This window comes from Dipteris shenzhenensis, chromosome 27 (genome assembly GCF_047967505.1).
Source record: "Dipteris shenzhenensis isolate YYH24624 ecotype China chromosome 27, Dip_SZ_1.0, whole genome shotgun sequence".
Lineage (NCBI taxonomy): Eukaryota > Viridiplantae > Streptophyta > Polypodiopsida > Gleicheniales > Dipteridaceae > Dipteris > Dipteris shenzhenensis.
This window is the reverse complement of record NC_141622.1, coordinates 27,629,971-27,644,307: the sequence shown is the minus strand read 5'-3', so window position 1 is coordinate 27,644,307 and position 14,337 is coordinate 27,629,971. Positions and strand designations below refer to the sequence as shown.

General features: G+C 44.9%; 1 protein-coding gene across 5 annotated transcripts in view; it reads right to left on the bottom strand.

Annotated features, from left to right (window-relative positions):
• LOC147884111 (fatty-acid-binding protein 2-like) overlaps positions 1 to 14,337 on the bottom strand; it is a 69,373-nt gene that overhangs the window by 35,873 nt on the left and 19,163 nt on the right. For all 5 annotated transcript variants that reach the window (XR_015543667.1, XR_015543666.1, XM_087398608.1 and 2 more), the window contains 2 exons: positions 4,676 to 4,751; positions 4,163 to 4,265 (listed from right to left, as the gene is read on the bottom strand). Coding sequence is in view for 3 of the 5 variants with exons in the window: in XM_087398608.1 (XP_087254734.1) it covers positions 4,163 to 4,265; positions 4,676 to 4,751 (179 nt within the window). In the remaining 2 variants the exon portion in view is untranslated. The remainder of the gene's footprint in view (positions 1 to 4,162; positions 4,266 to 4,675; positions 4,752 to 14,337) is intronic.

Sequence of the window (14,337 nt, the reverse complement as noted above, 5' to 3'; positions counted from 1 at the left end):
CTCATGTGCCAGTTGAATTTCAGCACAAGTTGTCAGATAAGGCAATTAAGTGCATATTTGTTGGATACAGTGCAGAAAGCAAGGGGTACTGTCTCTACAATCTTGCTACACGCAAGATCATTGTCAGTAGAGATGTGATATTTACATAAAATTCAGCTCACACTCACGCTGAATTTCATATGCCTTCTTCTTCAGAGGATGTTTTTGAGAGGATACTACCCATTGCCTTGGGTTCCCCTGCTGATATTTCTGATGCAAATCAGAATTTACAGCCACCTCCCGATGCTCCAGTTCAGCCACAGGATGTCTTGCCACCTCCACAAGCAGTGGAACAGGTAGTTCAACAAGAAATTGCAGACATACATGCAGCACAAACAGTCCCAAACTGGCTGTTACAGACTCTCAGGGAGAGTAAGATTGATGCTCCATTACCTGGCAGGACTCGCAGTGCAGCAAGGCACATGGAAGGCGCTAATTCAGTTGAATCAGCATATGCAGGTACTCTTCTCGATGAGGAGGAGCCTGCAACATTCGAAGAAGCAAAGGACAATGTGCATTGGATGAATGCCATGCACGATGAGTTGCAATCCATTAAGAAAAATCAGACTTGGGATGTCGTAGACTTGCCACCAGGTAAACATGCCATTGGTACATGATGGGTTTTCAAGGTGAAACGGAAGCCAGATGGCTCCATTGACAGATACAAGGCAAGGCTGGTTGCTAAAGGCTATGCTCAGAAAAAGGGCATAGATTATGAGGAGACTTTTGCTCCTACATCCCGGATGACCACCATCCGATTTGTATTGCAATGGCTGCACATTTTGAGTGGAATGTTCATCAGTTGGACATTAAAACAGCCTTCCTAAACGGAGACTTGTTGGAAGAGGTTTATGTCAAACAACCTCCAGGCTTTGAAATTATAGCAAATGCACTTCAGGTATGCAAGCTAAACAAAGCTTTGTATGGGCTGAAACAGGCCCCTCGTGCATGGTATGCCAAGATTCATGCCTTTTTTACCAGCAAGGGGCTGCACAATAGTCCTACTGAGAGCACCCTCTACATCAAGATGGATGGGGGGGAAATTTTAGTCATCCTTCTTTATGTCGATGACTTACTGCTCACAGGGTCCAATGAAACTTATATCCGTTTGGTGATTAATCAGCCTTGTACATGACATTGGCACTGTAGGGGGGTGTTAGAATTATAGATATAATTCAGCAGTGACCAATGTAATTTAATAAGCTAGTTAGGGGCACTTTTCCCTCTTTAAGAGGTTTTTCCCCCTAACCGCAGTTAGTCCACTAACTATGGTTAGTGACTACTAAGGTTTTGTCACTAGGACAAAACCTTCTCTCTCACTCTTTCAGTTGTACACTAGTACACTCTTCTATTGCAACTAAGCTTTCAGCTCTCAGCTCACTCTCTTGCTCTCTCTCTCCCCAAATCTTACAGTCGGCACTACTCAGCTTGGAGGGCACACCCATGAAAATACAGGGTTCAGTACAGCAAGCTTCTTCCATGCCGTATGCCTAGAGTCTCTTTTGTCAAGCATCGTGCTGCTGTGCCATTCCATGCACAAAATGACGCTGATGGAAATGCCCCTGTGGATGAGGAAGAGCAATGTTGGTATGCTCAGAGGGTGCTTTACTAAAAATTATTTGATGCATTGATGGGCGCTGGGTGCCAGGAGTGCCGAGACACACAGACTGCAACGTGATATTAAGGGCAGGATTGTACATATGCTTGTGGACATTGGAACACTCATAGTTTCACCAACACAAGGACCTTGCAAAAGGTGGGGTTTGGTGCCGCACACATAGACCGTGGGCTAAGAGTTGAGGTTGCTAATGGACAGCATATGATTCGCTAATCATGTTGCCAAGATGCAAGGAACCAGCTCTCTCATGATTATGATTTTGCAAGTGATCTCTTTGCATTCGACATGGGTCCGATTGACGTTGTCTTGGGATGTGATTGGATGCAATCCCTGGGGAAGTTTAGTATTGACTTGAATGCATGACTCTCCACTTTGCACATAAGGGCAAAACAGTGGTATTGCAGAAAATGCCATTTACGCATTTAAGGTGTCAATGACTCATATAGGAAGCATTCCCTAGGGAATAGGTATGGAAATGCAGCAGCTGCTCTCAAATTTTTCTGGTATGCCATGTCAAGTTACCTCCAAAGAGGGATGTTGATCATGCCATAGTTTTGGAGCCTAGAAGTAAGCCCATAAGCAAAGCTCCATACCGTCTCTCTAAAGTGGAATGGGAGGAAGTGGCAAGACGGGTACAAGAGTTGCTTGAGAAAACTTTCAGTTCTCATAGGACTTCTCCTTGCCTCCCCAGTGCTTCTTGTGAAAAAGAAAGATAGTTCATACCACATGTGGGTTACAAGGATCTCAACAAGGCTACTATAGAAAACAGATTTCCAATTCCCACGGTTGATGATATGTTGGGTGAACTAAAGGGTGTTCAGTTCTTCACAAAGATGGATCTGAGATCGGGCTATCATCATATCAAAGTGAAAGAGGGTGGTGAGCACACAACACCCTTCCAAACAGAAGGGCGTTTGTATGAGTTCATTTTGATGCCATTTGAGTTGACTAATGCACCAGGCACCTTTCAGGCACTCATGAACAAAATATTGCAGCCACTTCTCATCCAGCATGAGCTGGTTTTCTTTGATGACATCCTCATCTAAAGCAAAAGCAAACAATAGCACATTGAGCATGTCAAACAAGTGCTGGAAATTTTGAGGTTGCATCAGCTCTATGGAAAAGCCAGCAAATCTACCTTTGTGGCACAAGAGGTTGAAGACTCGGGGTGCATTGTAAGCAGGGATGGGATTCTAGTGGACCCTGCAAAAGTGAAATGTGTTGGGAGTTTTTTTGGGTCTTGCTTCCTTACACAGACGATTTAATCGGAAATTTTCCAAGAGGACAGCTCTTACGGACCTTTTGGAGAAGGATGCCTTTTTGTGGTCAAAAGAAATGCAGCTCAGTTTTAAAGACCTGAAATTGCATTGATTCATGACACTGTGTTGGTATGCCGTGGCTTGTCACGGCCTTTCATTGTGGAGGTTGATGCTAGTGGCAAACGCTCAGGGGCTATTCTAGGGCAAGAGGATACTCAGATTTTCCCTCATGCAGCAACTTGTCAGCCAAGCAGACTTGCGGGGGGGCGCAGGGGGGAGGAGGGGGGAGAGAGAGAGAGAGAGAGAGAGAGAGAATTTTGTGGACAAACTACAATCTTCATTCTTTATGTTGGGCCCTGGCAACCACCAGTAACACCCCATTTGTACAACTGTTGGTCTTCCTCATTGAAGAGGGCGTGTCTAAGTCCCCACTGAAGGGCTATGCTGAAGCTATGAGACTGTCCATATGGGAGAACTTCCCCCATGAGAGGAGGGTTCATGTACAGACTATCAGGTCTGCTGCTTAAGGAACTGCAACAACTATTTCTGCTGAACTGTGTAGACTCATGGAACTGCTGTGGGACTATCTAGTAATGCTGCATTGAGGGGGGCTGCTGGAGATGCTGTGCAGACTTCTGCTGGAAGTGGAGGTATTTTTGTTCTTGCTACTGCCGACTGCCAACCAGGCCACATGTCACCCAACTGGGCCTACAGTCCTGAACTCCCATCTGGCAGTCAGGTACCTGCTGCCCATCCACGTGGCAGCCATGCACAGACTGGAATACTATACTGCCAACCTGCAATTCGCAGAGCTGTCCTGTGCTGCTGACTTCAGCTTCCATACAGGCTGATGTCATCCTATCCCTGCATTGAGCTGTTGGCTGATCTGCTACTGTGGGTTGCAGTGCTGCAGAACTGCAGCGTAGACGGCCATGCCATGATCTGCAGGTGCCCATGACAATTATAGATTCTCATTTTTAGGATTTCTTGTAAAAGATACTTATTGGTCCCATAAATCGTTTTGGTCTTTCGTGACATTAATAAAGCTCTCTCTCTCTCTCTCTCTCTCTCTCTCTCTCTCATATGTCAAAAGTGCAATTGCACTATTCATTTTGATCCTTATTGACATCAAATTGCCAACCAAATTATCCTTCGAACTTAACATTTTCCTTCATATAATCTTTGATCATTAGGTTCCATCAAGCACTACACATGAGCACATAAATAGATACAAACTAAAGGTTACCTTAGAAGATCCTCATAAAAGCATGATTTGTGCTTGAGTTCTGTAGGGGAGATACCACTGTATTTACCGCCAAGTTGCGCCTTAAGCCCGTTTGGCTCAATATCTGGTAAAGACAAATCCTCAAATTTCAACCAACTCCAACATTGCAAAGAACATTCTGACAGCTGTCTTTCCAATCAAGTTAAACCAGTATGAAACATTTTCTAAACAATATGAACTTAAAGGAAATTTTACTATATAATTTGTTACCCACGGTATGCAGTGTTTCAACAATCACACCAATACTAGCTGCAAAAGGAGTCTAGACAACCAAATTTGAAACCTTATTGTTACTCGACATTTGAGCTTACAACTGAAATATCAAGCATCTCCTGCATGACACCTGGTCAAAAACTTGTCTTGCATTTTTAGGACATTAATTTACAATTTATCACAGCGAACAATAAATAGATAATTATTTAATCTTAACACCACTACAAAACTACTCAATTTGAACAGGTTTCAATTGCTTACAAAAACCAAATGCATAGAGGTTGATTGTCTTCAACATCAGAATATTCAAGCTTTTGACACCCACCCCACCTAGCACCTGCAATCCAAGCATACACAAAATATTGTCGAGTCTAGATAAAGTTAGAAGGGCAAGTGTATAGATACAATGTACTTAATTATAATGATTGTGCATTTTAACTAGCTTGTCAACTACTCCAAATGTGTTGAAATCACATGCACATAACGACTACGAAGAGGAAAAAGTGGCATGCAATTTTTGACCCCATATTCTTGGGAGAAGCTGGATGAAGCTAAAGGGACAGCATGTACAAGAGCATACAAATAATACAAGTGAGACCTTAAAATGCCTACACCGTATTTAGACCTAATCTAGGGATTTTAAGGCCTAAATGACACATAGTAGGCCGAAACTTTTTTAATTGCCCCATCAGGGAAGAATTACGCACTTCATGCCATGCTAGAATATCCAGAAACAAAAAGATGATCACAATTCTATATCCAAGGCTGAGTTGGCCCATTGATGTCCAAAAAATGAGTCTAGCAGGTACAGGGTACGAGCTCACAAACCAGCAAGGAGCAAATCAGCCACATGGAACAGTGAGCAAAGCAATAACATGTCAGATCATAACTTTACAGCTGAGATACTTGAGTATAATATGCCATTGGACGGGCAGCCAGCCCTATGTGATGAGCAGCCAGCTAATGATGAGTATATACCTCCCGCATTTGAGCTTGCTCTCACAGTTTTCATTCATACTTAATGAAGTAATTTTTTTGAAAAAAAAAAATCTCTTAGTGCTATAGAATAATTGCAGCTTCATACTGGCCATTCTCTATGAGGATTATCTTATCCTTACAAGCAACAATCAGACGCTCATAGAGCAGCACTCGTAGAGCAGCTCAATGTAAAGAGCTTTAAATGACAGATTTGAGGCACCTGAATTACTATGGCAGCACACAAACACATTTTTGTAAATCAAACAAAGTATGCTAAAGGCTAGCTGAAATTTTTCAAATGCAAGACAACAAACCGACTTTTAACTTCCATGAAAACAGGATTGGAATTGGACACTGATCTGGAAGACCCAAACATGGATGCCACATCGTACGGGCAGCTAGGGGACAGCTTGATTTATCTCATGACCATTAAGCCTAGCATCTCTTATGCCGTTAGCTATGTCAATTACCGAAAGCCAACCATTGGCAAGCAGCCAAAATGATTCTCAGGTCCACGAAAAGGTATCATGCATTTTGGGAACTTTTTATGGAAATTGGGATTTTTTATGGAATTTGGGCGAGGCAATTAGCAAAGGCAAAAAAATCTACAACAGGCTACATTTTTTCAGTCAGGCCTGGCAGTATTTCATGGGTGAGCAAAAAGCAGAATACTATTGCTCTGTCTTCCATTGAGGCCATGTTGGAAAAGATAGAGTGGGAGAGGTTGCTTGCTTAGGCCAATGCTCCCCGCACATAGCAGAAGCTAAAAACACAGAGAGAGCCAAGGAACTCACACAGTGATATATTCAAATCCAACTTCTTACCTTATTGTGTACTACGTTGGATGTGCAGACAGTACATGAACAATGCACAAGAGAGAGATGTAGAACCAGCAAAATATATACACTCTTCAATATATTGACCAAATCATATTCAAAAGAGGTGTTAAGTGTGCCACGCTCTATCAGCAAAGTGCTGACTAGATGTGGACCCCTGCATACTCAAAGACTGTTCTAACCTCCTTGGCACCTCGGACCTCCAAAACACTTGCCAGCATTGCTCTCCTCGAGCTGACGTGGGTCTCGTAAGGTGTGCCCCACATCACGTGGTCCTGCTGCTCCTCTGGACAGCCTGTTGTAAGGCAGTGCTTGCTCCGGATCCTTGACCTCCTTGCTGCTGTGAAGCCAGCCCAAAGTGAGGCATATGTCTCTTCCTGGTTCCGTCTTCCTTTTGCTGCTGCGAAGGCAGCCCCTTGATGAAGACTTCTGAGATCTCTGATTGCTTCAAACAGCCACCTCCCTTGCTGCACCAGATGGTCCCTGGCTGGCTCGCTGAGGCAGACTGATTTGCCCAAAATCTGACAATGACCCCTGGAGGGGCTTCTTTTATAAGCTGGACCCCAGCCCTTGTACCTGACTTGGCCTGTGAACTGACTCGACCAATTCCAGCAGCCATTTGCTGCCCGACCAGGCTATGTGCAGTCTGTCACTGGCACGCTTCAGATTGCACCTGTTCCAGGCCATCTCTAGGCCCCAGAACTGCCACGTGGCAGTCCTGCTTGTATTCTGGTCCTGTTCCAGCCCAACTGCTTTTTCTGCAGATCTCCTCCAGGTCCTACACCTGCACCACCTGTCTGTAAATCTGTGCCACTTGTACCTGCAGATCCATGGCATGTTCAACAGCACCAAAGCAGCACCACAGCTAGACTGATGCCCCACAACCAGATCTGCTCCAGCAGACGCCTCTTCTGGATGCTGCTCCAACCTGCAAGTCCAGCTCAACCTGCTCCTGGAGATCCCTCAAACATGCGCCTTTGTTCCATACTGATCTCAGCACTAGATCCAACCCAAACAGCTCCATACTGCTCCAGGTGCTGTCAAGGTCCTTTGGTGCTGGTTCCAACCTTGTATCTTCCAAATGCTGCCCACATGAGAGCCCATTTGTATTTCTTGTTAATACCTGCCCATGTGCCAGGCTCTCACTCACTGCCCTAGCCTATACTGGTCCAGCTCCCTCCCCGATGCTCTCCTCATTTGGGGGCTCACAGATGGGCAGGTGACCACCTAAACTGCAACGGGCCAGAGTATATGACAGCAAATGCAGCAATATGTGAAGCAACTTGGCTTCAAAAGATTACTTGGTGATTTTGGCATAGCACAGGCGGATTAAGTTCCTATTGGTTGTGAAAACCAATCATGCATTGCTTTGGCCAAGCATCCTATGGATCATTCTACTACTGAGCACATTGATGTTACATATCACTTCATCTGTGAGAAGGTGGAAAATCAGGGAGTCCAAATGATCAATTATTCTACCAAGGGCAATCCAGCAGATATATTCACTAAGGCTCTAACAAAGGATAAATCCGTGCATGCATCTCCTTGGTATACAAGATTTCTTTAGAGGGGGATTGATAATGCATTGCATGATAATGCAATCTCTAAGAATTAAGTTGGACTCTCTTTTTTCCCCAAGTCGGAATGTTGGGCTTCTACACACCATGGATAGGATAAATCCCTTATGGGTTGTAAACGAACTCAAGTCAAGAATCAGACTCAATTAATAAAGGACTGTAGGGTCCCTAAAGGATGGTGCCATAATAAATTTTTGCAATGTGAAAGGGACTGAAGGGGGAAGAAGAGCAAGAGTGAGAGAGTGAGAGAGAGAGAAGACTCCAGGTGTGTGGGTGTGAAGTGATGAGCCACACCACAAACTCATTTGTTTTTATTAGGATTAGGTTTACCCTATGACTGTCTTAAGACAGTCATAGGTGTCCTATCTTTAATGAAGGGTTGGCAATGTGCCTTTACCCCAACAACCTCCCACCTAAAGGCCAATGTGCCTAAAGGGGAGAAAAGAATAATAAATTACAGCAATATACAGTTACTGTATACAAGACCATAAAATAAGAATGGTTTCATCCTAATCCCATGATGTGGCGGCAATGTGCAAACCGCTCTGTAGGCAAGCTCTTAGTGAGCAAATCTGCAGGATTATCATCAATATGCACCTTCACAAGCTCAAGTCGCTTGTCTTCCAGTATCTCTCTGATGAAATGATATTTCACTTCTATGTGCTTGGTCTTCTGATGAAAGACCGGATTCTTTGCCAACATGATAGCACTCTGACTATCACAATGCAAAACTGGCATATCTCCTGTAATGCCCAAATCTCCCACCAGCCGAGTAAGCCATATTGCTTCCTTGCAGGCCTCAGTGGCTGCAACATATTCAGCTTCAGTGGTTGACAGTGCAACGCATTTCTGCAACCGAGACACCCATGATATAGCACCTCCTGCAAATGTGAAAATATAACCGGTAGTAAACTTCCGGTTATCTGCATTCCCTGCATAGTCTGAATCTATAAAACCATGCACCAATGCATCCTGCCTACCATAGCATATGCACAAGTCTTTGGTACCCTTGAGGTACCTCAAGGCACCTTTCACTGCTTCCCAGTGCCGCTTGCCTGGATTTGCCATATACCTGCTGATGACTCCCACCGCAAAAGCAATATCCGGACGAGTGGCAACCATGGCATACATCAAAGAACCAACTGCAGATGCATACGGAACCTTGGCCATTTCAGCCTTATCATCATCTGATCTGGGGCTGTCCTTACTGCTGAGTTTTAAATGTGGAGGCAACGGGGTACTAATAGACTTCCCCCCCTCCATTTTAAACCTCTGCAGTACTTTGTCAATATACTCCTTTTGTGACAGAATCAAAAGTCCCTTGGACCTGTCACGAGTAATCCGCATGCCAAGAATATGATTTGCATCACCCAAGTCTTTCATGTCAAAAGACTTATGCAGTTGTTTCTTCAAAGCACTAATCTCATGCTGAGATTTACTGGCAATAAGCATGTCATCCACATATAGAATGAGTAGCATCAAACTGCCATCTTTTGCCCGTTTGGTGTACAAGCACTGATCGGTCTCACACCTATGATACCCTTGGGACTGCATGAAGGCATCAAACTTCTTGTACCATTCCCTTGGCGCCTGCTTGAGTCCATACAAGCTTCTCTTGAGCTTACACACCAGCTGCTCTTTCCCTTTAACAGCATATCCCTCTTGGCTGACTCATATAGATCTCATCATGGAGATCTCCGTGAAGAAAGGCTGTCTTCACATCCATCTGACATAAATCCATGTCGTCATGAGCAACAAGAGCTAACACTGCTCTCAAAGTAGTCATCTTGACTACAGGGGAAAAGATCTCATCAAAGTCAATGCCCTTCTCCTGCTTAAATCCCTTGGCAACCAATCTGGCCTTATACCTAGGTAAAGCATTTGAATCCACTTTGACTTTGTAAACCCACTTGCATGGCAAAACCTTTCTGCCTGCAGGTAACTGCACCAAGTCCCATGTATCATTTTGAAGTAGGGAGTCCATTTCTGACTGCATGGCTTTCTCCCACTTCTTTTTCTCTATTCTTCCCATAGCTTCCTTGAAGCTGGAAGGCTCACCACAATCTGTCAGCATTCCACATTATTGGCTCCTGGAACAAACCTGGCAGGAGCCCGTTGTGCACGGGTGCTCCTCCTAACAAAATGTTCCGGATTAGGCTGCTGTCCAGCCTGTTCTTCATGCATGACGGGTGGCTGTACCACCATATCTGGCTGTTCTACAGCCCCATCTGCTGGCACATCCAGTGGTGCATCATTGGCAAAATTATCTGGCTGATTTTCAGCCTGTATACCCTCTTGAACAGGGTGATCTGCAGCAGCCTGCTGCTGCATATAAATGGGCATTCTTTGCTGTCCAACATCATCATAAATAACCCTCCTGTATTCCATAGGTTGCACGGGTTCCTTGTGTACACTATCTTCTTTAAAAATGACATCATTGCTGCGTATAATCTTCCGTTTAACGGGATCCCATAATCTGTACCCCATTTCACCTTCGTCACCATAACCCATAAAGATGCATCTGATAGACTTTGGATCCAGTTTGGTGCGTAGTTCTTTGCGTATATGAGCAAAGCACTCGCAGCCAAATACACGTAAGTGCTTATATGAAGGTGGCTTGCCAGACCACACCTCTTCTGGCACTTTCAACTCCAAAGCCTTGTTTGGCGACCTGTTAATAATGTGAACTGCTGTTTGCACGGCTTCTGCCCAAAAGCCATGGGGTAATGCAGCATAAGACAACATACATTGAACCTTCTCCTGAATAGTTCGATTCATACGCTCACTTGCACCATTTTGAGATGCATTATGAGGAGCTGTGAGTTCCTGTTTGATGCCCTTAGCTTGGCAAAACTGCACAAAAGCATGTGACACATACTCACCCCCATTATCGGACCTGAGGCATTTCAGCCTGCGACCTGTCCGATTCTCAACCTGAGCAACAAACTTCTTGAAAGCATCTAAAGCATCTCCCTTATGCTTCAAGAAATAGACCCACACTTTGCGTGTGGCATCATCAATGAAAGTAATAAAATATTTTGCACCCCCTAGTGATAACTGCGGCATCTCACACAAATCAGTGTGCACTAGATCAAGTGGTCTCTATTCTGGGGAGTTCTCCTCTTATGAGGAGTCACAGAATGCTTGCCAAATATACAATGATCACAAGTAGGCAAATCTGAAAAAGAAAGAGGCGGCAGATAACCCAAACGTGACAGTTCTTGCATTCCTTTAACAGACATGTGTCCCAACCGGCTATGCCACAATGAAACCTTTGGCAGCTCGGTTATGGCAACAACATCATTACCCACACTGGAAACATAAAGAGGGTACAAGGTATCACTCTCAAAACCCTCAGCCACTACAGTCTTGCCATCAGTAATCACCCATTTGGAATCCCCAAATGTGGTGTGGTAACCACTGTCATCCAATAAGCCAGTGCTAATCAGATTTTTCTTGATTTGCGGCACATGGCGGACACCATCAAGCATGAATATGCGTCCATCAGGAAATACTATATGTATACTGCCAATCCCTGCAATCTGACATGCATAGTTGTTCCCAAGATGAACAACTCCATGAGTACCTGTGTAGGAAGTAAACCACTCCCTATGAGGAGTAACATGAAAAGAGGCATCTGAATCCAAGAGCCAGGTGTGCATGTCGTGAACATCAATAACCAAGGCATGTGCTATTACAGCAGAAGAGCATAAAACATCATGTATGTCACTGTCACTGTCCTCTGCTGCAACATTCACTGCATCCAAATCATCTGCCTTGGCCTTGCCTTTGCCTTTGCTTGCATTTCCTGCATCCTTTGTTTCAGCCTTCTTGGCTTTCTGATCCCGTATGAACTTGAAGCACTTAGACTTCACATGTCCCTTCTTGCCACAATAAAAGCATTCAATATCCTTTTTACCACGGGACTGACTTCGGGATTTGGACTTACTAGCAGATCTCCCCTTCTGCTGAGTCCTGCCTCTATCTTCTACCTGCGGGTGGTCTTGAAAGTGTCCCAACTCTCAGGGAGGGTACACAACAGGAAAGTAGCCTTAAACTCCTCATCAAGATTCAACCCCTGTGCAATCAGCTGTGTAAAGATGGCATTGAACTCACTCAAGTGTGAGGTCATAGCTGTACCTTCCTTCATGCGAAGATCAACTAGCTTCTTCAGCCAATAAACCTTACTGGCTGAGCTCTTTTGGGCATACAATTCTTCTAGTCTTTGCCATAGACCATAAGAGGTCTTTTCAGCCTGAACATTGAACACTAGAGTGTCTGAAATAGTGAGCATGATAGCTGCCCTTGCGGACAAATCAAGCTCTTCCCAGTCATCAGCTGCCATGTCAGATGGCTTAACACCCTTCACCCTTATGGGCTTAGCAATCTTCTTTAACAGAAGTACATTCAAGCACTGTTCTGCCCATAATGCATAGTTGTGTGCTCCTTCCAGTTTCTTTATGTTTAGAATTGAAGAATCACTTCCCCCTGATGCCATATCAGATAAGGAAAGTACCTGACTCCCTGGAAGTAAAAAAAAACTGAATAAAAATTCTGATTTCTCAGAAAAAACCTGCTCTATTCAAGAGCCAGAAGCACTCTCAATGGTGCTGTTTTTACTGTCAGGAAAATCTGCAGCAAAACAGTAAATGACCCTGCAAATACTGTACCTTCTGACACACTGTACCGAGCTCAAAGAGGCATAAAAAACAGTAATTTCAGACTGCTGCAGTTGCTCAACAAGTGCTTAACAGTGCATCATCATCTGACAAAGCACAAACACTGCTGTAAACCCTGATGTACTGACTGTACTGATCACTTCTCCTACCCCAGATGAGGTATTGCACTGAGTTTAAAAAAATGACACGTCAGCCTGTCACACAGCCTGCAACAGAAAATGGGATAAATCCCAAGCAATCACCCTTATACCAAGGGGAGAAAATGCATCTGAAGATCTCTGTCGGTAACCCAAGTGCTATCAAACAAAGTCTGGGCAAAAGCCCCTTGATCTGACACCTGAATCAAGTGGAGAACACCTCAACACTGAGGTAGCATGCAATATGAAAATCTCTCTGACAAAATCATCCACCAGTGTAATGCATATACTGCCCTGTGTAGAAATGACATACACAGATCCCAACGTACAAACACTCAATGAGGAACCTTTTGAGCACTGTCAACGATGGACAGTTAGGGACCGAGTAAACTCGATGCGCCCTGGCCAAGCGTGGCTCAACTGAGGTTCTCTGAGTGTGGCACAAGAAATGTGACCTGCAAGAAAATGTCACCTCGACACTGCGGAGATCAAGACAAATGTGCTCTCTCTGGCACCACACTGCCTCAAGGCATACAATGCATCACCTTCCGAGCAAAAGCCCTATGATCTGCTCACCTGTAAACTGAGATTCAAACCCAGTAAAAGCATATGTCCTCTTGCAAAATCAAGGCATTACCTTCCCAGAACAAAATAGCTGTGCAATCAACCACACACTGTGGTTCTCTTCACCTCAAGCACGAGATGAATGAAAGTACTTGCTGTACTGTCAAGATAACACAGTTTTGTGAACTGAAAAAGACCCTGAATCAAGAGGAATGAAGAGCAAAATGCGCTTTCACCTCTCTTTCTTCCCCAAACAAAGAAAATGTACTCCCTGCTGCAAAAGTAGGAAGCAGCTCCCTGTACCTGCGCTGTGGAGATCCGTACAGATGTATGACTCCTGTACGGAACCCCAGAAGAGGAAAAACTGTCGAAAAAAAGTGTGGTGGCGTCGTCCATACGGTTGTACGGCAGTCCGTACGGCTGCCCTTGGAGTAGACTGCGCGACGCCTCGAGAGGCTTAGCAGCTAGTAGCAGCTGCTATGCAGCTGCTGGCTGCTGGCTTGATGCAGCGCCGCCGTGCTGCAGCTAGCAGCTGCTATGCAAAAGGGCCCGCGCCCGCCCGCGCCTGCTAGATGACTGCGCCCGCGCCCGCTCGATGACCGCGCTCGCACCCGCTCTGCTCCCGTGTCCTCGCCACAGCCCGCGCCCGCGCCCGCGACGATCCCGTGCCCACGCGCCCTTCCGTATGGCTGTACGGACGTCGTACGTCCGTACGGCACTGTAGAGGTCGAAGGGGAGAGGCCAAGGGTAGAAGGCTCTGATACCAGTTGAAAGGGACTGAAGGGGGAAGAAGAGCAAGAGTGAGAGAGTGAGAGAGAGAGAAGACTCCAGGTGTGTGGGTGTGAAGTGATGAGCCACACCACAAACTCATTTGTTTTTATTAGGATTAGGTTTACCCTATGACTGTCTTAAGACAGTCACAGGTGTCCTATCTTTAATGAAGGGTTGGCAATGTGCCTTTACCCCAACACAATGTAATGCCACATGTTGCTCTAGGACTTAATCTATCTAGTTCTAGGGTTTAGGGTTTCCTACAAAACCCATTGTTTTTTTGTAATTTTAAGTTGTGTGTAAATCATTTCAGCTTGTCAAGCTCTCTCCAACATTTGTGTTCTCTCCTCATTCTCAAAAATGTCACAAGTATTACTACCC